This window comes from Pleurodeles waltl, chromosome 4_2 (assembly GCF_031143425.1).
Source record: "Pleurodeles waltl isolate 20211129_DDA chromosome 4_2, aPleWal1.hap1.20221129, whole genome shotgun sequence".
Taxonomy (NCBI): domain Eukaryota; kingdom Metazoa; phylum Chordata; class Amphibia; order Caudata; family Salamandridae; genus Pleurodeles; species Pleurodeles waltl.
The window spans coordinates 810,695,349-810,720,438 of record NC_090443.1 but is presented as its reverse complement, the minus strand read 5'-3'; the positions used below and the strand labels follow the sequence as shown (position 1 = coordinate 810,720,438).

Genomic DNA, 25,090 nt, shown 5'->3' with positions numbered 1-25,090 from the left:
TATAGACAACCACCTACTGCAGCCTAAAAGCAACCAACTAGGGGTAAACAACCCACCAGAGGTCGAGATTCATAAAGGAAACAATGACCTAACAGCACAGGCTACCCCGCATTCCAAATTGACATACAGATTAGGAGGTTGAATTGCCTAATTTTTACACCAATGGGATACTATAACAGACAGATGGGTCCTAGATGTCATATCTCGAGGGCACACCCTCTTATTTATCAACAAACCGACAAGTCTCCCGCCCAAGGGTCCACCCCCTTCACGTCTAAAACAGCTACTAAACAAAGTTTCCCTCATGTTAACAAAAGGAGCAATAGAAAGAGTTCTGTATACTCAAAAGGGAATGGGGTTTTATTCCCGTTTCTTTCTGATCAAGAAAAAAAAATCCGGAGATTGGCATCCAATATTAGACCTTCGCAAACTGAACAAATATCTCAAAAAACAATCCTTTCAGGTGCTTACCTTAAAGGACATTTTGCACCTTCTAAACCATGGCGACTGCATGACATCTTTCGACCTCGAAGATGCATATTTCCACATACCCATTCATGCAAGTCATTGAAAATATTTACGATTCCAGGTAGCCGGTGCTCATTTTCATTTCAAGGTGCTCCCCTTTGGTTTAAAATCAGCCTCTTGAATATTTATAAAGATGCTAACCCCATTGGAAACACATCTAAGGCAAAAAGGAGTTAAACTATTACCTTACTTGGACGACTGGTTGATCAAAGCACCATCACAACAATCAACCACAGAGCACACAAACATGTGCCTCAAATTGTTCGACAAGTTGGGTCTCACTAGAAACCTTCAAAAGTCCTCCCTCATTCCAAATAAATAACCTTCCTAAGTGCAGTTAACAACACCAATACAGACAAGGTGACTGCCTCGTTGGACAGACAGATAAAAATGCAACAATTGCCCAACAAACTGATCAAAAGAGAGCCTGTTTCAGTTCGAACATACAAATCATTCCTAGGAATGCTCTCTTCTTCCATCCCTTTAATCCCGAACTGCAGACTTCGCATGAGACCACTGCAAGAAGAAGAGGTAGACAGGCAGTGAAAACAATCTTAGGGCTCCTTAGACGACATCATACAAATAATAGTAGCAATGAGATCCTCCATACAATGGTGGACGCAGAGGAACAATTTTGCAGAAGGTCTAACATTTCTGTCCCCAGTAACAGACTACGTAATAACAGATGCGTCCCTACAGGGCTGGGGCTCTCACTTGCAGGACCTTTCCATCAGTGGAAAATGGGACAATCCAGAAAAAAAGGCACATCAACTATCTCGAGCTCAAAGCCATAGCTCTGGCGCTCCGTTCGTTCCTTCCCAGAATTGCAAAATCATCCGTGCTCATCAGAACGGCCAGCACCACGTGCATGCACTACTTAAACAAGCAGGGGGGGGACAAGATCAGCACTGACCAGATTGTCATCAACCTGCCATGATTGGGAAATTGACCATCAAATACTGCAGACCATATTCATCCGATGGGACATGCCGAAGTTGGAACTCTTCGCCACCAGGAGCAACCACAAATGCCAGTACTACGCAAGTTGGTGTCACCAAATAGGTTCATGGGTAGATGCATTTTCGATCAGATGGTCAAAGATATTTGCTTACGCTTTTCCCCCAATTCCTCTAATCCCTCGAACACTTCGCAATTCAAGAGAGAACCATGCAGGATCATTCTCATAGCCCCCAAAAGGCCCAGACAGTTCTGGTACATGGAACTTCTCCTGCTGTCGGAAAGTCCACACATACAGTTAATGCCCAGTCATACATTGCTAACAATGAACAATGGCCAGCTCCTACATCCCAATCCGAAGCATCTACACTTGACGGCTTGGCTCCGGAACACCATGAATTTCGAAACCTAGACATCCCTCCTGGGTGTCGAGAAATTCTAGCTAAGGCAAGAGCTGATTCAACAAATAGAACATTTAAATTAAAATGGAAGCGTTTTTGATATTGGCAGCAGAACAACTCACACCCGTTTTCCTCAAATCCGGAACAGATATTACCATACCTTCTACAGCTAGCAACATCTGGGCTCACGCACTCATCTATAAGAGTTCACTTAGCAGCAATATCCCAATTTTGAAGAGAGGACAGAACGCCTTATCTCTGGTCCTCACAAATTATGAAACAATTTATGAAAGGGCTTTTCAGAGTTTTCCCCCGGTAAAAACACCACCACCTAGGTGGCATCTTAATATTGTCTTGACCCAGTTGATGAAAGCCCCTTTTGAGCCTGTACATAAAGCAGAACTAAAATAGCTTACATGGAAAACTGTGCCGCTACTAGCGCTTACATCTGCTAGAAGACTGAATGAAATACAAGCCTTTGCTAAAAAAAAAAAAAAAAAAAAACCTTCATGCAGTTCACAAAAGGACAGTATTCTCCTTAGAACATACCCTAGATTTATGCCAAAAATCCCATTGGAGTTTTCATCTAAATTAACCCATTATTTTAAGAACATTTTTTTCCAAATCTCAGTCGCCTGCCGATCAAACACTGTACACTTTGAATGTTAAAAGGTGTATAAGATTCTATTTATAGAGAACACAGCAATTTTGTAAGTCAAACCAGATCTTTGTCACCTGTGGTAATTTAAAAAAAAGGCTTTCCAGCAACCAAGGCCACAATAGGAAAATGGATTGCAGAAACCATTCAATTCTGCCATGCTAAGACATGGAAACCATTAACTGATACGAGAGCTGTATCTACGTCAACAGCGCTTTTTGTGGGTGTGTCAATCCAACATATCTGCAAAGCAGCAACCTGGTCTAGCAGACACAATTTCACACAACACTACTGCCTGGATGAAGCTGACAAATCGGATGCAGCAGTGGGGCAAGCAGTTTTATGCCATCTTTTCCAATAAGGTGAGCCATGCTATATTTTATTTACCCACCATCCATTTCAGTTGTATATGCATGTATTTGGAATTGTAGACTAACTACTCACTTCGAGCATGCGCATCTATGAAAGATTAGATTACTGGAGAAATGCAGTTACAAGTAAGTAACTTATTTTCTTCTCCACAGTAGGTGGGGAATACATAGGCAAAAGAGCTGCTGTGACCGAGTACTGACAGGATACTTATTTCACCTGATTTTCCGCTGCATCTTATGGCTGGTTTTTAAACTGCATACTAGGGCACTGCTGTTCAGTGCACAGTGAATGTACTCTTACCTCTAAAACACATAGAAATTGGCTAATCCCTGTTTTGCATATTTAACTCTTCTATAAGGCCATAGCATATGATTTACAAACTACACCCATGGCATGGAAAGCTAAAGGTCACAAGCACTTTCAGTTTACCGTGCTCCCCTTCGGCCTTATCAGCGCCCCTTGTGTGTTCACAGAAGTAATGGCAGTGGCTGCAGCTCATCCGCGCAGGTTAGGGGTATCAGTATTCCCCTACCTCAACGACTGGCTGTTGAAGGTGGACTTGCCCCAGAAAGTAGTCTCCTGCCTTCAGACTACAGCGAACCTCCTGCACACGCTGGGGTTCACTATAAACATGCTGAAGTCACACCTGAGGTCCTCTCAGGTGCTCCCCTTCATCTGAGCTTTTTCTGGCCTTATCTTCCCGAAAAGCAAGTCCGTGACATTCAGGCTATTATTCCGATCTTTCAGCCTCTGTTTTGGTGAGACTGACTCTGAGGCTGCTGAGCCTCATGGCCTCCTGCATCCTGCTAGTAACACATGCCAGATGGCATATGTAAGCTCTGCAGTGTGACTTGAAGATCCAGTGGGCGCAGCATCAGGGGAATCTCTCCGACATGGTCCAGATCTCGGAGAGGACTTCGAAAGACCTGCAGCGGTTGCTTTCAAATCCGCGTTAGGTCCACGGCAGATCCCACTCCGTTCCCCAACCAGATCTATCTATAGTGACAGATGTGTCACTTCTGGGTTGGGGTGGCCACATGGGAGAGGTGGCGATCAAAGGCCTCTGGTCTCTGGCGGAGTCCGGGCTCCATATTTTCTGGAGCTCCGGGCGATCAGGCTTGCGTTGAAAGCATTGTTTCTCTCTCTCAAAGGGAAAGTAGTGCAGGTGTTCACAAACACTACTACCGCCATGCAGTACTGCAACACACAGGGCAGTGTATGGGCCTGGACCCTTTGTCAGGAGGCACTACACTTCTGGACCCAGCTGGAACATCAGGTGGTTCAACATCTGGTGGGTTCTCTTAATGCCAGAGAGGACGAACTCAGCCGTCAATGCACAGCCGATCACGTATGGCGTCTCCATCCACAGGTGGCGCAAGGTCTCTTTCAACAGTGGGGAGAGCCTAGGTTAGATCTGTTTGCCTCTGCAGAGAACGTGCAATGTCAGCTGATTTGCATGTTGGAATTTCCAATGCGACACTCGCTCGGAGATGCTTTTCGTCTCGAGTGGAACTCCGGCTTCCTTTCCGCCTATACCACTTCTGCCCAGAGTTCTCAAGAAGATCAGGAACAACCGGGCACAAGTCATCTTGGTGGCTCCAGACTGGGCACGGAGAGTCTGGTATCCAGAGCTATTGAGCATGTCAATCAATCCTCCACTCAGACTGCCTGTTTGGGCGGATCTTCTGTCGCAGCAACAGGGGACAGTTCTTCACCCGAACCTGTCCAACCTCCTCCTCCATGCGTGGAGATTGAGCGGCAACAGTTGACAACTTCTGATCTTCCACCCGAAGTCTGCGATGTTATCTTGGCAGCCAGGTGTCCCTCCACCTAAACTGTAAACGCATGTAGTTGGAATAAATGTGTGGCATGGTGCACCAACAAATCTGTTGATCCTCTCTCTGCCCCTCTATCCTAGGTTCTTCTGTTCAATCTTTCTTTGGCCCAGCAGGGCTCTGCTTTGGGCACCGTTAAAGGGTATTATTCTGCCATTTCGGCCTTACTTAGTTTACCTGATAAGCCCTCACTTTTTAAATCTCCTATTGTGAGTAGATTCCTAAAGGGTCTCACCCATTTATTTCCTCCCACTCCATTTATCATGCCTCAGTGGGACCTCAGTCTTGTCCTTACTTATTTAATGTGTACGCCCTTTGAGCCGATGCACAATTGTCCCTCACGGCTCCTCACCTTCAAACCTGTCCTCCTTGTTGCCATCACCTCTGCTCCCAGGGTGAGTGAGCTTCAAGCCCTTTCGTCCAAACCTCCATACTTGTCTGTGCACCCTGACAAAGTGGTGTTGCACACTAAAGCTTCCTTCCTTACAAAGGTGGTTATGCCTTTTTATATAGGCCAGTCCATCACCTTGCCTACTTTCTACGCACCCCCACATTCTTCTCATGAGGAGGAAAGACTCCACTGTCTGGACCCAAAAAGGGCGTTGGCATTCTATCTTAATTGTACTAAAGATTTCCAGGTGGACAATCAACTCTTTGTCGGATATATGGGTGCGAAAAAAGGGAAAGCAGTGCAAAAATGTACATCACTCAATGGCTGCTTCTTTGCACCTAAATGTGCTATGCTTTGGCCAAGAAGCAACCCCCTGAGGGCTTGTGTGCTCATTCCACCAGAGCAACTGCTTCTTCCACTGCGTTAGCATGCGGATTCCTGTCCTGGATATCTGCCAGCTACGTGGGCTCCCCTGCACACGTTTGCTAAACACTACTGCCTGGACAGTCAGGTCTGTTGGGACGGCTACTTTGGTAGTTCGGTCCTGCAGGGCTTCCTAGTATGCTCTTGGTTCGCAGCCCACCTCCGAGAATGGCATTGCTTACGTATCTCTTCTAAGGTAAGGAATCTGCCACTACGAGTCTCTATCAGATGTACAAGTTACTTACTTTCAGTAACGAAATATCTGGTAGAGACATATTCTAGTTGCAGATTCCTTACTGCCCAGCCATCCTCCCTGCTTGAAAACTGATTTCTAGGGACAGGGATTCCCCCTTCAGGTCCTTAGCTCTGGCGCACCAATCTCACTGTTCTTAGCGGCTCTGCGCTTTGGTATGGATGGAAATTTGTTAAAAGAAACTGAAGTCACTGCACAAAGGCGGCGTCTATGTACTACTACCAACATCATCACGGCGACTACAATGGCAACGATGCCCGCGGAGTCGACCGATGCCACCTATAGATGCGCAAGGGTATTGCTCAAAGAAAAATCTCCTCATCCAGTCTGACGCCTGAGGGAAATTCTAAGGTAAGGTATCTGCAACTAGAATATGTCTCTACCAGATATTTTGTTACCGAAGGTAAGTAACTTGTACTTTAGAAGCAGCAAGGGTTATTTGTATATCTCTGAATTTGTAGGTACCCAAGGGCATTTCCGAGACTTCTTTCTTAAACAATGTCTTACATTTGGACGGTGCAAATGCAGAGAAATCTGTGTTCCTCTAAGTCTCCCGATTAAAATGTAGGCCTATTGACCACAGTAGGAAATGGCCAAAAATGCAACATGGACACACCACATTTTTCCACTGAAAACTGACTCGTTATTTGCAATGTGCCTAGCTGTGGATTTTGGGCCCTAGCTCATCCATCACCTGACATAGCAAACCAATACATTTTTTTAAACCAGACACCTAGGAGAACCTAGGATCGGGTGACTTGCATGGCTCTCACCAGAATGTGTTACGCAGAATCCCTTGTAACCCTCAAACTTTCACTAAAAAACACATTTCCCTCACATTTCTGTGATGAAGTGTTCTGGAATCAGCAAGGAGCTACAAACTTCCTTCTACCTAGAATTTCCCTAATTATTCTGATAAAAATGGTACCTCATTTTTGTGGTAGACCTAGTGCCTGCAACAGGAGACGGCCCAAAATGCAACATTGATACATCTGATTTTTCTACGCAAATCTGACTTGTTTTTTGCAAAGTGGGTAGCTGTAGTTTTTGGGCCTTAGTGCAGCTGGTAACTAGGGAAACCTAGTAAACCTGTACATTTTTTTAAACTAGACAGCTAGGAAACTCCAAGATGAGGTGTACTGCATGCGTCACATAAGATTCTTTTTTTTTTCCCACGATGCCCTCCAAACCTCAAACCGGGCCTGAAATCGCACATTTTCCTTACGTTTCTATAATGGAAACTTCTAAAATCTACATAATTCTTCCACTCAGCATTCTCTTAAGTCGTCTGATAAAAATGACACATCACTTGTGTAGTACCTGCATCAGGAAACGGCCCAAAATGCAACATGGATACATCAACTTTTTTCATGCAAAACTGCCCCATTGTTTTGCAAAGTGGATAGCTGTGGTTTTTGGGCCCTAGCTCAGCCGGCACGTATGGAAATCTAGTAAACCTGTACATTTGTTAAAACTAGACACTGGTGGAATTCCAGGATAGGGTGACTTGCTTGTCTCTGACCAGGTTGTTCTACCCAGAATCCCTTGTAAATGTAAAACGTTGACTAAACAAAAAAACAATTTTTTACTAAAATTTCTGTGATGGGAAGTTCTGCAATCTGCACAGAGCCTCACAGGTCCTTCCACTGAGCATTCTCCTAGGTCTCCCAATAAAAATAGTACCTCACTTGGGTGTGTATGTTAGTTCCCTCAACAGAAAATAGTCCAAAACGCAACATGAATACATCAGATATTTCCATGAAAAACTGTCCTGTTTTTTGCAAAGTGGGTAGCTGTGGTTTTTGGGCCCTAGCTCAGCAGGCACCTGGAAAACCTAGAAAACCGGTACATTTTTGGGTGTCCTCCACCCACAGGCTGATGAGCCCTACAAAGCTGGATCCTCACCTAGCCTTCCGCAGAACAATGCTGGACTTGTGAAAGAATACCCGTTGGACTGAACCGGTTTCACTTCTCATTGGTGACTTGTGAGAGAGGGGTCTGAGCAAGTTGGACCCTCTTCCATTTGAAATCCAAAGACAGAAAAGATCTCCAAGGATCATACGTTTGATCCCCTTTGGTGGCTCCAAAACATAAAAACTGTTGAGGAGAACATTCCTGTGAAGAATCCGAACATAAGTGTGACAACTGGATCTTGACTGGACTTTGCTGTTGCCCAGGGTCTTGGAGGTGCACATCTGTGATTGTTTAGGCACCAACATAAGTTTGGTTACTTTTCTAAATCGGATTAAATGTGAGGTCTGTCATTTTTCCTCAGAAAGCCAACAAAGTTCCTTTCAGATTGGGACTTACAAATTTGTCAATCTTCCCTATTTCTTGGGGCCAAGTCACACCTAGGTCCTGGTCGGCTAGAACCAGTGACCACTATTTTCGCTTTGCTCTTTTTACACCATTTTCACTTAAACCTTTAAAAAATAATTTGCCTAGTTATTTTTGGTGTAATTTTACTTTTTGTTTTTTTCATAAATAATTTGGAGCAAGATTTTTATTGTTTTATAGTTTTTACTTTGTTAGCTGTTTTGGTACTGTAAATGCCAAACACCTTTTTGTTAAGTTTAGACTGTGTGCTTTATGCTACAGTTACTATTGGTTGAGCTAAGGTTGAAATTATTGAACCCTTTGCCTTTATTTCTTGTGCTGGGCACCAGTCCTCACGCCAACTATAAGTGTTCATATTTGTATAATATAATGTTGCAATTGTATTAGCTGTGTATTTTTGTACAGAAAAAAAAATCGTAAATAGCTTTAAGGATGTGCTACATTTCATGCTGACGACAAAATATATTTTGTGTTGAAATTGACTTTATACTTTAGCTCATATTCCTGGCAAAATACCTTGGGTTGAGATTCAGATGCTACATAGCATTTATTTTGTTCTTCAAATAAATGAGCAAGAACAAATCTGGCAAGAAGAATTGAAAATATGCTTTTCTTCTATCTCAGGCTGGGGTCAGTTTATGCAGTATTTTGAAAAGTCAACTGTTCATCAAGACAAACATTTTTGTAACATTATTGAAAGCAGGACAAATAGGGTTTACATGGTTGAAAGGAGAATAGTGTCAAGATAGCACAGGAGCTTGTAAGAGATGACTAAAGCATTTTTGGTGAAAGAAGAAAATGAGGTTAATTTGATTAATATTTCAGGTCATGAGTAAAAAGGATACCAACATATCAAAGGTGTGTGGATTTTCTTGAGTGTGAGCCTCCCCACCCCAAACATTGGTTGAGACATACACCTTGGCATAAAAAGTAGAAAAATAACTCGTATTTACTTTGTCGACAGGACCAGATATTTGGCATTTGATTTTCTATGGGATGCCTATTTTGGAGAAAACTTTTTGAAGGTAAGTATGTTGTTTCCAGTGTTTCTGGCCTGGTTTAAAGCAGGCAGTATTTGGTAAAAAATCCCTGGGTTTGCAACTGAATGATAGCTAAGTTGCTCGATAACGCAACACTGAGAGTGATCAATGTATTTGCCAATCGCAGAAGGAAAGTGGGAATCTGCAATTTTCGAGATGACATAAGTGAAGCAATGAAAATCCTTGCTTAACAAACCCCTCACACTCATGTCTATTGATTTTAACAGTGAGATGGGACAATGGAGAGATGGTTCTGAAATCATACTTGAACTGTAACACTCACTTGGCATCCCCTCTCTGCTCCATGATTTTGACAAAACAGACATAAGAGGAAAGTGCATAAAATCTTTTTGTGCAAGAGAAGGCTTAAGTTTGGCTAGACATTCCTACAAGAACTTAATTTTTACTTATGATGCATGTGGTGCCCCAACAGTAATTGACTATATATTGTTAGAAGTGAAGAACCTGCATAAATAAGAGAATAGTGACATACCCTGCAAGGTTGATCGAGATGCATTGTACTCCACCTGGGCCTCATGGGTAGATCGCAAACCTTGCTCCTGAAATGTATTAGTTGGATTTCAGTAGCTCGCCCTAATGGATCCAAAACAGGTTTTCAAAGAAATCTTGTTAGTGGATTGAGAAAAGCTACTAACTTCTATGATGCCATTAGTCACTAAAGGCCCAAGTGACAAGAAGTCCAAAGGTACAAAGTAAGTGAGCCTGTAGAGTGTTTGATGAAGACTTCAAACTAAAAATGGAAGACCTCAGGAACTTAGTTCATTCAAGTGTGCGGTAGAGAATATTAACATAGCAAAAAAGGGCTACAAATTCATGGTAAACAGAAAAAGTGGAATGTTTGCAGAAGGGGTGGAGAACTCTGTAGGTGGCCGCTCAGGAGTTAGATACACAGACTTTTTGGAGGTAAACAGGTAAGGGCTCAGCGGCTTGAGGAATACTTTAGAGGAGACCACTGAATGGCCTTCTTTACAAAAGTCTTCCGTGTGGCAAGGTCAGCAAGTAGTGAACCACACACTAGAACTCCAGCAAGAAGTTGGTCAAGGCTAAAGGATGAGAGAGAAGAGAAGACCTCCTCAAGAGATGAAAATAAAAGTATATCGTAGAAAGTGAGAAGCCAATGTAAAAACTCACAAAGGGCAGGGGTTTGGGCTCAAATATGATACACCCAGAGACCATCAAACACAAATCACAGTTGTATCAATACTGGCACAATTTTTCACAGATCTCAGCCCTTTGGGCCTTCCTTCCTCATGGCACAACAGTATTTTATATCCACTATTCATGAAAAGCCCCAAAAATGACAGAAATAATTTTCCCCCAACAGGATTATCAGCCAGGTTATACTCCAAATTAGTTCTGTCGGTTGTTGAGTATTTGTTTTTTTCCTTACATTTTGTAAAAATTACACACAGCAATACAATTCACAATATGTGGCAATCCTGGAATTTTCATCAACCTTTGACCTGCTACCCAGGGGCAAATTATTTAGTAAGCTTCAGAACTGGGTTTGAAGTCCACTCTGTTATCGTCAGACAGTTCCCTATCACTTGCGGAGTCAAACGGGGCTGCTTATTTGCCCCTCTTCTGTGTTTGCTCAATATAAGTGATATCTACAAGGAGTTACTGCAAGCTACCTAAGAGGTTCCTTCATAGACGGCTTCAAGGTCCATCACTATTGTATGCCAGTGACTCTATTCTTACTATATGCACCTCAAAGGTCTACAGGCACAGGTACAAGTCATGGAGACGTTCTGCAACACAAACGGCCTTAAGATTAAAAGCAAGACGAGAAGTAAAATGGTCTTCAGCAATAACTTGTGGCAGAGAATTTACCCTTGTGTATACACAACTGGAGGTCAGCATCTTCCCTTAGGTTAACTTCACCTTGTCTAGCAAGTTGAACTGGAAGGAACATGTTAACAAAACAAAAGAAGATTTGAAGCATAACACAGTATCATTATCATCTAGTCTGTACGCTCACATAGAAGTATAATTCTCCCAACAAATAAACAGTGACCCAGGCAAAAGTTAGGCCTACATGGCCCAGTTCTCAGGACTAGACAAATTTACTGTCAAAGTAGGCCCATCCTCTTTCAGCCTCTGGATTTTGTCCTTTTTCTGTCTCATCATACCCCAAGTGATAGGAGAACAGGCTGCCTATCAAGCAAATGATTGTAGGTAAGAAAGAAATCTGCTTGCTCTTTGTACCATGTGGGGTTTGCAAATATGTGCATTGTTCACTGTGAATTGAGCGTTGATGCTGCTCAGTTTGCCACTAAAAAGACTGCCCTCTTTGGCCCTGAGTAGGCCCTGCAGACCAGGGGTAAGCGTGGGATGCCTAGGGGCGCACATATGGTGGTCGTACCATGCAGGGTATGACTGGGTGCTGCTCCCATGGCATGCCCTGGCCCTGGAAGTAATAGTGCTGGGGTGATGAAGCCTCCAAAGGCCCCATAGACTTGCTCCTTTCACTTCTTGCCCACTCACCCCCTTTAAGTCTGAGTGGGTTTGGGGGATCAACACAGGGAGCTCATCCCCTGCACCGCAATGGTGCTGGATGGGCCCGGCTGCAGGTGCTGCCGGGCCCATGGGTGCGTCTGCACGCAAGCGGGTTGTGGCCCCCATTGTGCCGACAGTGCACCCAATGCAGCTGGAGAAGTAATGCCCTGCCCAGCGCTTGGAATTCTGGGGGCCTGGAGGACAGAGTGAATGTCAGGAGCAGGATGATCACGCAAGGTAGTGGGTGAACTCAACTGCCGGGGCATGGGTGCCCCTGCAGAATGTTGGACTTAAACAGACCCTGGGGTCCTCTGTCACCTGCCTTAGTTGCACCTGACTGCTTTCCTGCTTCCGAGCTGGGAAGGGTTGGGCATTGGGCTGAGTGAGTCAGATCCTGGTGCCACGGTGAACCAGTGGTAATTGCATGAGGGGCCCAACTGCTCATGCTGCTAGGTCTGCGGACAGGTCTCTTTGCATGCGAGTCAGTGGCCCTCACCCAACATACTTTGTGAATAGGGTGCCAGGCAGACTACCATATCTCGGATGCAGAGCCACTGGGGCCTCCGGGGTCATACCATCAACATTCACTGAAAGATCGGGGAAAGGTTTAGGGTGCTGGGGACCAAGCCCGACTCAGGCACTAACCAAAATAGATAAATTCACAGCACTCCCACCCACTGCAACAAAATCAGCCAGTGACAACATCATCTCTGCATCGAAATCCATTCCGTTACTCCCCTGCAAACCCCCAAACCTGCCTCCACAGGCACCTTGGAAAACCTGATTGTCATACACGTGTCTTGGACGGCATTGGAAACCAAAATTGGAGAAGTCGGGTGGATGTCACTGTTTTGCGATAAGACCTAAGTAACGCCACTGAAAGAGTGGTGGGAACAGAAGGTTGCATTTCAGACCTAGAGGACTCTGTCACCACTCTCAGGTGGAAGTGGCCTGCTTTACCACAGCATCCCATACCCTACTCGGAAGATGTAGAAATCCTAGCTGGGTGGAATAATCATCTCTCTGTGGGCTTCCCCAGGGGAGCTTCTGGGACTGTGGTTCTTATCATGGATCCCTGAAGGACATCTGTTTCCCAGCTTTAACACTGAGTGGGCGTGCAAATCATTGGCACAATAACCATTCCCCAAAGACACTTCCTTTCCTCATGATCACCAAAATCCTAAACTACAGAGACAGTATCCTCTGTGCAGCCGAAGAGCAAGATCTAACACAGTTTGAATCCTCCATGATCCTCATTTTTCCAGACTACACTCTGCTAGTCCAGCGGGAACATAAATTGCTTTAGGGCATCAAATAGAAATGGAGAGCACTGGACATAGGGTACATGCTTCTCTTCCTGGCCAGGCTGTGGGTCCTCTACATCTCCAAATCCTCCTTTTTCGATACCTCCTAGACAGCCTGAGAGTGGGCAGTGGAGCACCAGACCCACCTACAACCCATCCATCCCCTAATGCGCCTGAGGTGGGGAAAATCAAGTCCGGGAGAGGACGGTAGGAATGGTCCTCACTGTTGGGGCCACAACAGATTAATAGAGTCCCATAGGCGGAGACCCCGCACCGGAAGGTTCTTGGCTGCCTTCACCATGTACCCATATAGCCCCAAATGCAGATGTGTTGCTCCTGGCGATGCGTTTACCAAAGCTGGCCCACCTGGAAGACTGCCTTAATGATGGACCAAGTGACCTAAGGGGCGGTTCCGTGAAGCAACGTAATGTGCTTTGCCAGCAGCAAGATATCCGTACAGTAGAGTTTTATTCCAGAGTGGTGACATGGATTGACTTTTCCTAGAGTTGTTCTTATATTGTGTGTATTTGGTATTGCTGGGGTGACAGATGCTTTTACAATGGAAGTGTGGGGATGGGTGGAGTTGGTAGGGGGAGTTATACCATGCTGGAGTGGCTATCTTAATTCACCGACGGCCCACAGTGGTTTCCCACAGCATAGCTGATCCGCGGGGTGAATTTTTTTATGGTGGAGGGTGCTGTGGCAGGACAAGCATACAACCTAGTCAGTGTCTCTGCCCCTCCCCAGTTTTCTGGGCCTACTCTAGCTGCAGTAAAGACTGTACTACTCTTGCTGGGTGGGTCTCGGAGAGCAGGGGGGCTTCAACAGGTTAATGTCTATGACCAGGGATTGTTCTTGGAAACCAGGGAAGGCCCCCTGCGCGCCTCACTCCTGCAGACTAAGCATCCAGCCTAAGAGTTTGTGATGTCTGATGCACCTGCAGCCTGGAACAATTGGCATTTACCCACACATCAGCTGCATATAGGACGAAGTCACATATTGGCATCCTCTTCATGCCTGCCACTGACTTGAACCACACCTCCGGATCTGGCATCTTCCCTTGGGGGCTATCTGACCACTCCATGGTTGCCCTGATTGAAGGGGGGGCTCAACTTGATACACTCCCCATCTGGCCACTTAATGTTTGGCGCCTTACTAATACGAAAGTTGTGGACTTACCATTGCAAGAATTGGATGCTTTCCTAACATCGACTAGGGCTTCATGGGCTCTCCTGGGACTATATGGGCGGCTGGCAAAGCATACATGCGGAGTTTCATGCAAAGTCATTTTCAAGCACAAGACAGGAGGAACACTCTGCGAGGTGGGGTCGGGGGAGAGAAACAAAGTCTTGCCAGATAGAAAACGGATTGCATCCCAGAGCAGGGTTTACAGGTGAGAAGACAAAACAGGCAAACTACCATACTGGCTGGCTACACTTAGGGGGTCATTATGATTTTGGCAGATGGTTTACACCGTTCGGTGAAGTTCCGACGGTCAGGTTGCCACCCCATTAAGAGTTTCCCGCCGGCCTAGCGCGAAAGGCACAACAGCATTGTCTCTGGCTCATAATAGAGCCGGCGGCAAAAGCTGTTGTGCGTGGGGTGCACCAGCAGTGGCGAAGAAGGGACTCATAATCCCCAGAGCAGCACTGCCCTGGTGGATTAGGACCACCAGCCCCCCCCCCCCCCCCTGTGGGGGAAAACTGGTGATGCTGACAGTCCGACTGTGGCGCAACCGCCACAGTTGTAATGTAGCTGTCGGACCGCCACTGCAGGCCTGGTGGTCTTAAGACGCCAGGGTCGTAATAAGGACCTAAGTCTGGCCAACAGGGTGGTTTCACGCATTTTTGGACCCAGAGTGGAGGATTGTTACGGAGGACCAGGAAAATAGCATCCATGTTTGCTGAATATTATTGCATCATATATGTGAAACACCACTTTGTCAGCACCTGATACGGCTGACCTGGAATGACCCATTAGTCTTGAAGAGACAGACGAGTTCCTCTCACATATGAATCTGGGCAACACTCTGGGGCCGGACTGTATTCAAATGAATACTAACTGAAACTCCCCCACCAGTTGACATTGTATAATATAGCCATAACAAAAGGCTGTTTCCCAGAGGGACTGAATGTGGCAACCATAGTAGTCCTACACAAGGCCAGGGACCCCCTGAGGACTGCATGTCCCATTGCCCAATTTTCCTCATCAGTAGTGAACTAAAGGTATTTGATAAGGTACTGGCTAACAGACTCCTCAAAGCCATACATAAGTTGATTCACCCTCACCAATTCAGTTTTTTGCCCCAATGCTTTATGCTGCTCTGCATCCGTGAAGTGCAGATGGCCGTGGCATACCGTCATCGGCTTGTGGGGCCTAACGTCTTCCCACTGATATACTTTGAGAAAGCTTTTGACTCTCTTGACACACTTAATAGCCTGGGACTTGAGCCCCACTTTGTATCATACACAAAGGCACTCTCCGCTAGCCCTACGTACAGATGCCAGTAAATGAGGTTGTGTCACAGATCTTTCCAATAAAGCGTGACACCAGAAAAGGATCCTAACTATCCCACTTTGCCTTAGCAATGGAACTGTTGGCGACGTTAGTACAGGGCAGTGCTCTGGTTCAGGGTTTTTTGATGGGGTGAAGGGCTGGAAGACCATATCACCTTATATGCGGACAATGTACTTCTCTTCGTCTCTGACCCGGGTACCATGGTACCTAGATTACTCCCCATGCTGGACCTGTATGGGTAGGCCTCGGCCTGCTTGTTAGCAGTTCCAAGTCTTTTCTGTTTACCCAGACAGGGGGGGCGACAGAGGAGATGGCCAGCAAACCCAAGTACAGGTTCATAGATTGAGCTTCCTATATCTTGGCCTCTACAACTCCCTACTTCCAACACTTACCTGGCTCCTTAACTTGACAACACTGGTCAGTAAGGTGAGGAGAGATTTGTGGAACCGCTTGTGACTCAACATTCAAGGGAAGGTGGCCATCTTTGATGATGGTCTTACCACGTTTTCCTATATGTTTTACAGAATTTCCTGTATCGACTCCCCAAAGAATAGGTAATCAGAATACAGGCCACGGTGCACTCCTTCCTCTCGGCTGGCCACGTACCATACATAAATGCCTGAGTCCCCATGGGTACAGAAAAATCATCCACCCCCCTACAGATTTACATACCTATTTTCTTACAATTATTGAATAAAATTGACATCTCTGAATATGTTTAACAAGTCAAACACTGCAGTTATATTCACTTATCCCATTTTAAAATGCAATCAAAAGCACTATTGCTAACATTCTAATGGCAATTGGCAGGGCTTGTATTTGGGAATTATATATTAATACATTCTGTTATGCAGGTGAAAGCAAATCGATTTTAAGCTGTCTCCTTGGGCTACTTCATTCAACAGGGGGCGTGTTCATCGTACATGAGAAACTGGGTCTGATGTAGCTAGAGGGCCGAATTGGAGTGACCCCAATTTTGGTATGGGTGTCTTTGTGGAGCCATCCTTAAGCCAAATTAAATTTGGAAATCGTCGTCTGACTCTCTTAGGATAACTGAAGTAAAATCCAGTGACTTACTCACATTGAGTGTGTGCTCCATCATGGATCATCCAGATTTATTTCACAAACCAGCTAAGAAATGGGTTAAAGTTTTTCAGTGGGATGATCAAGTGTTCGAGCTTGAACTCAGTTCTATTAGAGCTTACCTCCCTCCACAGATGATAAAAGGCATGGCACTGTCTTTTGCCAACTACGGTCAAGTTTGTAAACAAAGGACGATCTCTATCTCAGTGACATCCGAGACAGACAATGGGGCATGCACTTTTTCAGCTCTTATAACTAGTTTTTATAAAGTAGGTGCTATATTGTACCTGTAGTAATGGAGAGCCAAATCAATAATTGGCTTTGCTGCTCTACCTTAATTGCATTCTTCTTTGATTTGCTGTTGATAGGTTCTTAATTACAGCAATAGGCATTAGAAAGTTGGTGGCCAAGTAATATTAATGCCACTGTTAACAGTCTCAAATTTCATGATCTCTGATTAATCTATAATTGAATATATTTTGCACAAACTCGCACTGTCCTATTTGCTTATGTGTACTACGTTTATGCCAGGCCATGCTGACTCAGATTTGTGGAATTTTGTTGTATTCAATTGTCCATGGGATGAGATGCTTCATAAATCTATCTGGCCTATAAAAAGTAAAAATCCACTTGTCTCATTTGGTGCCATGCACTGAGGTGACAAGTTATGGCAGCTTTCTCATTATATCAAGACTCCCAATATGCCATCTTTCTGATAATACAAGACTATGAACATACCAGTTCTCCATTTATGTCAAAGCGTGGAATATTCACGGGCTGTACATACCCAGAGGCTGTAATTATGTATGGGCTCTGAACAGGTCAGCTTATTGATGATAGATGTCTAAATGTGCCAGTATTGTCATTAAGCCTGACTTCTGAATACTTCTGGACATACTATAGTTCTAATGGAACCATTTTCACCTTCTTATTTTAATTTCTGGGAAAGTTTCTTGTGAATTTTCTCTGGCAATTTTAATTTTTTATGGATTCATGCGAGTTCACAAAATGTTACTGTAAGTACACCCAGAATATTGTTGTGGTCCAGTCCTTAGGTTGCCAGCTGCGGATCAAAGAGACCAACCACAGTCTGACCTTCTCCACTTTGACCACATTGTGTAATTATTGAATATATAACTTGAATTCACTTTGCTGCTTTTCCTTTGTTTTCCATAGCTGAACAAATATCAAGCGTTATATCAGTGGCTGGACATTTAACTTTTGCACATAGATTAACTCTGGGAGGTCTGGTGTGAGCCAAAATGCCTTCGCCCAATTCTGACAGCTACTGACATCTGCATGTTTGGCTTACATACGGAAAAGTCAGTTGCACACTTATAAACTGAATTACTCTCATGAACATTTTTGTGTGAGGAAATCTATTCACAGAGACTAGAACTGGAAATTCAGGGCTGAAATGCTTTGTGAGTTTGCGCTTAAATATATAGATTTTTAAGAGCAATCACTAGCTCCTCTCCAACTTCTTCTCATCCTTTAAAAGACCTGAAATTTACTCCTGACAAAATGTTTACAATTTTTCCTAAGATGGAAATTGTAGCAAGGTGGAAGTATTATGTGATATGACTGGTGAGCGTTACCATGTAATAGCACGTTACAAAGTAGTGTACCTCGGGTTCACATTAGTAAACAGCAGCTCAGTCCTGGTATTGTAGCATAGAGCAGCTAGGCTACTTAGAAGAACATGTGTAAAGCATTTCTCAAAACCAACATGGACGATAAGTAAATGACATGACTCGAAAAAATTAGAAAAATGAAATGGATTTTTGAGGTAAATTTAGACACCAAAATGAACTTTTTAAGTTGCACACAAAAGGAGTTATGAATTTTAGAAGCTTTAGAGAATAGGGTATTTTCACTGTTTAAATGCCTTTCATTGAAGTCAGTGGAGTGCACTCAGCACTTGCAGGGTGAATTCTGGGGAACCCACCTGGACCGAAGGCTCAGCCGGGCCCTATACCAGGAGTCAACAGTCAGTCTCTTATTACCTTGCCAAGGGAGTCTGAGTGCAAAGGTGCATTGGCTGTTTTTGGTGCTGACGGGTCCGCAGTGGCTGGTGCGTTTGCCTCACTTGGCAAACGGTATTCTGGGTGGACACATGCTCTACCCTTTGAATGTAGAGGTCTTGGTATGGGGACCAGGAATCAACACTTGGAACTTTGCCACGATGTGCAGTGGCTCCGGGTGTAGAGGTGGCTTCTAGCTGTCAGTCATGGGAGCTGGTCACACCAAAGATGCTTTGCTGCTCCTCTCACTCTTCAGGATGCAGAACCACAGGAGAGGGGTCGTTGCTGACATCGGTCTTTATGCTGGGGGTCTGCTCTGGAGTCAGTGAGGTCCAAGTGGCCATCGTTTTCTGGATTGGCAGCTGCAAAGGTGGTCTGCTGGTACTTCGTCGGCTGGAGGTTGTCTGGCAGGGAGTAGAGCCTTGAAACTTGGCACCTCTTTCCCACCATTTGGGCACTGAGTTTCTTTAGGCTCACTCACACAGAGCCTGTTGGGTCGCAGTTCTTTGACTTCAGCACTGTGTTTACAGGGGGCTGGTACCACCAGTCAGGAGAGTATTTCTTGGCTTCTCTGTGTCCACTGGGGTTCCTCGTGCTGGGACCAACAAGCTTTCACCTCGGGCACATGATGGTCACTCAGTTCCAATGATGGTCTCCGTAGGTCACTTCTCTGTCCTGTCTCTGCGCTGCGGCAGGAGTCCAGACTCTGTGCCTCTTCTTCATTGCAAGTTAGATCTAACTTTCTGGCCAGGCCATCCTGAAGCTGGACATCTGGGAGCTGCCCAGATACCAGTCCATGGTGTCCTCTGGACCACCGGTTACTCGTTGTAGTATTGCTTTTTTTAAATGCTAACACTGGGTCATATATGCCCATGCATATATGTCCTCACTCATAGTACAGTGCATCCTGCCTCCTGGGCTATATAAGGCCTGCCTTAGGGGTGACTGGCCCCTACTATGGGCAGTAAAAGGACTCTGCCTGCACCAGAGTCGCACTCGAGCAGCAAACTGCTTGTGCAGGCTGACATGGGAGCTCTGCAGTCTCACCTTTACCTGGGTCACACAGGGTGGCACAATCAGTGCTGCAGCCCTGGTGTGACCCCTTTACCACCCTTGCCACCACTGGTACCAATTACTAGGGACTTACAGGGGTGGTAAAGTCCTTGCCAAGTGGCCTGTGAAATTCGACATACAGTTTAGTAATAAGAGCATAAGTACTGATGTCTGGTTAGCAGGCCTCAGTACACTGAGGTCAAAACCAACAGTATCAAGCAGCAAAAAGTGAGGGGGTGACCACCCAAAAAGGGCACTTTACAACAGAAAGACACTCCCTCAAGTAAAAAGGGAGTTCATAAGAAACGGAGAAAAATAAAAGTTTGCTGAAGTGAAATATGCATTTGCTCAGCAGATTCACACAAGCACATGTGGATACGTTAATGTGAAAATGAAACTCTCAAAAGTTTGCTAAGGGTATGCTTAAAAACCTGCAACTTTTGTAAACTGTTCTAATTCCTCTAACTTGCAGATCTGCATTCATGCAAGGTCACAGAGTTGAGGCCGTACTTTTGTGAATTATTTTAAGAATGGGGGCCCTTTGTTTATTTTTCGTGTGTTGGTGAGAGAGGTTTTTACTGATTCTCGATCAAACACTTTTTATTTAATGATACGCTAGAAAAATATTATTTAAAGTTATGCAATAATGTAGCAAAACAGTCTCTAACTATTGTCTGCTTTATCTTTCAAATAGCAGATATGTTTTTTGAGTATATTGTATTTTGAAAGTAAATAAATTGGACGATTATTTATCAAATCTATCTGCTACTTTCGTTCATGTTTTTCAAGTTGAAAATATGTTTTTGGTGCACTTTAATCTGAACGCAAGCAATCACTAATCTTGCTCCCCTATTTGTAACACATATGAATATAATCACAAATCATTCTTAGAACATTATATGTAGCCACAAATCTGTATTTGTTCTTAGTTTTATATTGGAACTACTGTCAGTAATGTTGGTTAAGTTTATAGCTCACTGTATTTCCTTAAAGTGCTCGTTTTCACAGTTTTTCCAGTAAGTTTCAACATCCCGTGCTTGTAGATGTATATCTTGTCCTAATGGCAATCCTATTTCTCACAACCATACTGTGGTACTTCACACTGGCAGGGTTTTGCAACAGAAGGTTAACCCAGTTGTCCATCAGACAAAAGAAACCCGACGCCTTGTTCTTCTTGACTCACGCAACACGGCTGTGTGAGGACAGAGAAATTCCTCGTCCCTCCTTTTTTTTTTTTTATGCTTTCCATAATGTACACTTTTTATGTTTTTACCTGATGCTTTGTAGCTTGTGAAAAACTGAATTTAGTGTTATTTTTTAGTTTTATACACTCTAAAAATAAAACTGGACTACATTTGACTAATTTCCAAAATCAAATTTGGCTAAAAAAATAATTTGGAAAATAAAGCTTTTGACCTGTCATGCAAACCCTGCTGCTAGAAGATTGACAAACATATTTGAAGGAGTTACTAAATGAAATGAGTACATGCAGTTGTAGAAGATCGTGCACCAATTAGTAAAATTGTTATAATTGTGGTAATCTGTCCCGTTTGTGTCTGTCTTCATTCGTTCCCACAAAAGTAATTTATCAATAGCATCTTTTTTTATCATAAATCTACTGTTGTGCAAACCTTAAGGAGAGAAAGTAGCTGTTTCGTCTGTTGCAGGATCTTCCCGTGGTCCCAGCCCTTTGACTATGGGAGCCCAGGACACACTTCCCGTGGCAGCAGCCTTCACAGAGACGGTTAATGCCTACTTCAAAGGGGCTGATCCAAACAAGTGAGTATCTATTGATTTGGATGAATTACAATGTAAGGACTTGATATATATGCTTACCTTTTAATTCTATTAACTATAGGCTGAAACTTCCAAAAGCCATAACATATGCTAAATTTAATAGTGAAGTAAGGATTGCATGTATGCTTTTCTTTTGTTGCCATCATTCAGTTTGTTAAATTAGCAAGAACAAAGATTAAATGTAGTCTTATTTTGGGGAAAAGATGTATGTGTGCCACCTCTTAAATAAGGTTATTTCAGTTATCTTTTCAGTGGCATAGCTGGTCATTGGGGATAACTTATGATTACTTCTACCACAAATTGATCACCTGTTGAATAATCCCAGGCATTGGACTGGATCTGGAAACTTCAAAGCTCTCAAAACTGGTAGAGGGTGATGGCTCCACATCGGCACTGAAAGTGACATCCAGCAACGTCACAGAGGCTGTATAGTGCCCACGCAGAGATAACAGCGTCAGTTCCCTTTTTTCCATGCCTTCAATGAGGATGCGAAGCTCGCTCTCCTTAACTAATTTTATGGATCTCAGCTCTTCAAAATATTTTGATCTGCATTGCACTTATGCTTTAGATGGTCTTCCCCCAAAGCATTCAGACTTTAAGCTCCATCTGGACTGCAAGAGACAGATGCCCATTGACAGAACCTCTCTCTGATTGCCTGTGGTGGGATCCTGATTCCAGGCCCTGTGAGTCTTTTTGCAGTATGCACCCTAGGGCAAATAAACAGGGGAATTAAACTTTTCATGGCGAGGGAATGTCAGAGTAAACAAGGCTGGTGTCGTGGTGTTGGACTTGGGCCTTCTCAAGGGCACCAACGTCACACTCCTCGAGAAGGTAAAAAGAAGCATTTGTCAAGATGTCGCCCACTGCTCCCCCAGGATCCTTGTCCTTGAAGCCAGAGTTGGTGTTATTAGAGCCTTCTGAACTGACACTGCTGACAAACTCTTCCTCGGCACCGCCTCTAGAGCCGGTGGCTGAACTGGTCCTACCTGAGAGGCCAGTGGCTACATTCCCAGACTTTCCAGTGGCATTCCTTATCTCCATGTTTGTGATTTTTTCCAGGACGGAGAACCCATCCAGGTTGCCTTTGGGCTTCATGGGACCTCATGGCAAGTTTATGTTCATGGTCTTTGGGACAACGTTGATATCATTTGGTGGGGAACTGTTGGTCTCTGGTGCTGTTCCAGCTCACTTTTTCTTCTCAGTCCAGTGCTTTGGGGCGCCACCCCCTTCGAAAATTATGGCTCTTCTTCTGTGGCCCCTGATGCCATCTTCAATGACTCTGCTGGTGAAATGCTCCTTTTCAGATTTAGGGGTGGTTCATCTTTCATAGAACAATGAGAGAGACTCATTGATTTCTTGAAGAGGAGAAATACTGCCAAGAAGCATCTATCATATCTGGTATATTTCATGTGCTCTTTAAGGTGCTCATTGACCCTCTTGGCATTTATGATGCTGGGCTGGACTAGGTACCTACTGACCTGAAGTTGGTATTTGCAGACCTGTTTCAGCCAGTGGTATATATGCATCCTCTGAGCTACAGGAGGAATTTCCTTTTGCTCTCCTGCCTCCAGAGGTCACTTCCTTCAACTCTGTCATAAGTAAGGCTGCTAAAGTGTGCAAACTACCCCTACTATGTATGGAAGCAAAAATAAATATCCTAAAGTATGTTTTGCATACTTCCACTGAACCACTTCTGCCTTTTGTTAATGCCCTGTTGGAGCTGGTGCTGGATGCTTGGGAAGAACCTTCTTCCACTCCGGCTGTGAATTGGTTAGTGGCAAGAGTCTATTGTCCTGAAACTTATTATTCTACTTTTTTTGTCTGCCCATTTGTCATTGAAAAGCTTGATGATTCACACATCTTGTTCTTCGAAGGAACCTTCCCTACTATTCCTTTCAACAGCGAATCCAAACCCTTAAAGGCATGGGGGAAGAAAATCTTCACTGCTGGCATTATGTCACTCAAATACCTCATTGCATCATGCCTCCTTGGTAAATATGTGCATGCTCTGTGGGACATGGCTCAGTTGGTTGCGTCACGTGTCCTGAAGACCGTAAAGGTAATTTTTCTTAGGTCGTCAAAGATTGGTAGGATGCTTCTGACACATTTCTAAATCAGGCCTGGACACTGCCTATTCAGTCGCTCGAGCCATGGGTTCATATGTTGCTGTCAGTCAACAGGCTTGACATTGCACATCAGAGTTCTCCTCAGATATGCAGGCTACCCTTATGGGCCTCCCACTCGATGGTGTAAACCTCTTTGGTCATAAAGCGGACATGGTGTTGGAATCATTCAAGACCAATGGACGACAGCTAGTTCTCTTGGCCTAAAATATCAGCTCCCATGGGACTACTGGCAGTTTCACAGATTTCGGGCTCTTTGAACTGGTTTCAGTGTTCCCCAGGAACAGGCTCAGTATCAACAACAGTAGTGTTGAGATCTCCTCAGTTAGATCAGAGGCGGTGGAAAAGCCAAAGGAAGAGGGTTGCATCACCATTTTATCTCCTGCTCTTCCCCAGCGCTACCAGGGAAGCTCTTGTAGTTCATTCCTGTTGGAAACTCTGGAGTCTGTAGGAGGTCAGATCTATTCGTTTCTTTGGGTCTGGCAGGCGATTCCTTCAGATCAGTGAGTCCTTCTGATATTGGGAAGAGGGTATAACCTATCCCTCCTTCAGCCTCCTTCCCCCCCCCCCAAATCCCTCCCCAACCTTCTTCCCTGTCCAAAGACCATCTCTCCATTTTACTGTGGGAGTAGCAGCACTTCTCATGAAAGGAGCAGTGGAGTTGGTGCCAGAACAGGAAATTGGACAGGGAAAGTGAACTTTTACTGTAACATTATAGTAGTGTTGATTGTGGTTGTTTTTGTAAATATGGGGAAAGTGGTAGCAGTGGTAACAGTGTTCCTGATGGTTGCTCTTATGACAGTATGGATGAAAGTGGTATTAGTGGTGATGGTGTTCGAAGCTTAGCGTCCTGCTTTTAACATTTATAGAACAATACTTTCAGGCAGAAAAGAGAAAATGGTTATATAAACAGAGAAAGCACTTCTCTATAGGTATCATGTTTATTAGCAACCACATTACTTATAGAGTCCGGGAAAGCACTTCAATAACTTGATATACCCCAGTGCTCTTCAGGATCACTCAAAAACCATGAATAAAACCAATGTCCAGGCGGTAATGCCATACCGAAACAGTGCTACCAAGCAGACAGAAGATCATGAACTAAGGTAACAAGGCACTCTGGTTTAAACATTAAGGTAATAATGTACTTGCAGAAAACAGGCAAGGTTTGTGTAGATGGAGGGATCAGAGTACACAGTACTTTGTGTATTAATAACAGCATCACTCCCATGGCCTACAATAAAGTGCCTTTGCCCATGCGTTCCGTCCATGTAAGATCATGTGGAGTAAGGCAGAGAAACGGGTCTTGAAAATACACAGGGAACCTGAAGGATACTATTGGTATTTGTAAATTAGATTTATTTTATTTTGCTGTGTTTTTTTAATTGGAATTTTGCATCTCGAATGGGAGGAAAAAAAGGATGAGGGAGTGGCAGAAATGGGTGCCCGCAAATGCTTGTGTTAAATATAGTAA

The 25,090-nt window shown here is 44.3% G+C and overlaps 1 protein-coding gene across 3 annotated transcripts in view; it reads left to right on the top strand.

Moving 5' to 3' along the window:
• SGIP1 (SH3GL interacting endocytic adaptor 1) overlaps positions 1-25,090 on the top strand; it is a 933,552-nt gene that overhangs the window by 772,414 nt on the left and 136,048 nt on the right. For all 3 annotated transcript variants that reach the window (XM_069232486.1, XM_069232484.1, XM_069232485.1), the window contains one exon: positions 21,364-21,475. In XM_069232486.1, the coding sequence (XP_069088587.1) occupies positions 21,364-21,475 (112 nt within the window). The remainder of the gene's footprint in view (positions 1-21,363; positions 21,476-25,090) is intronic.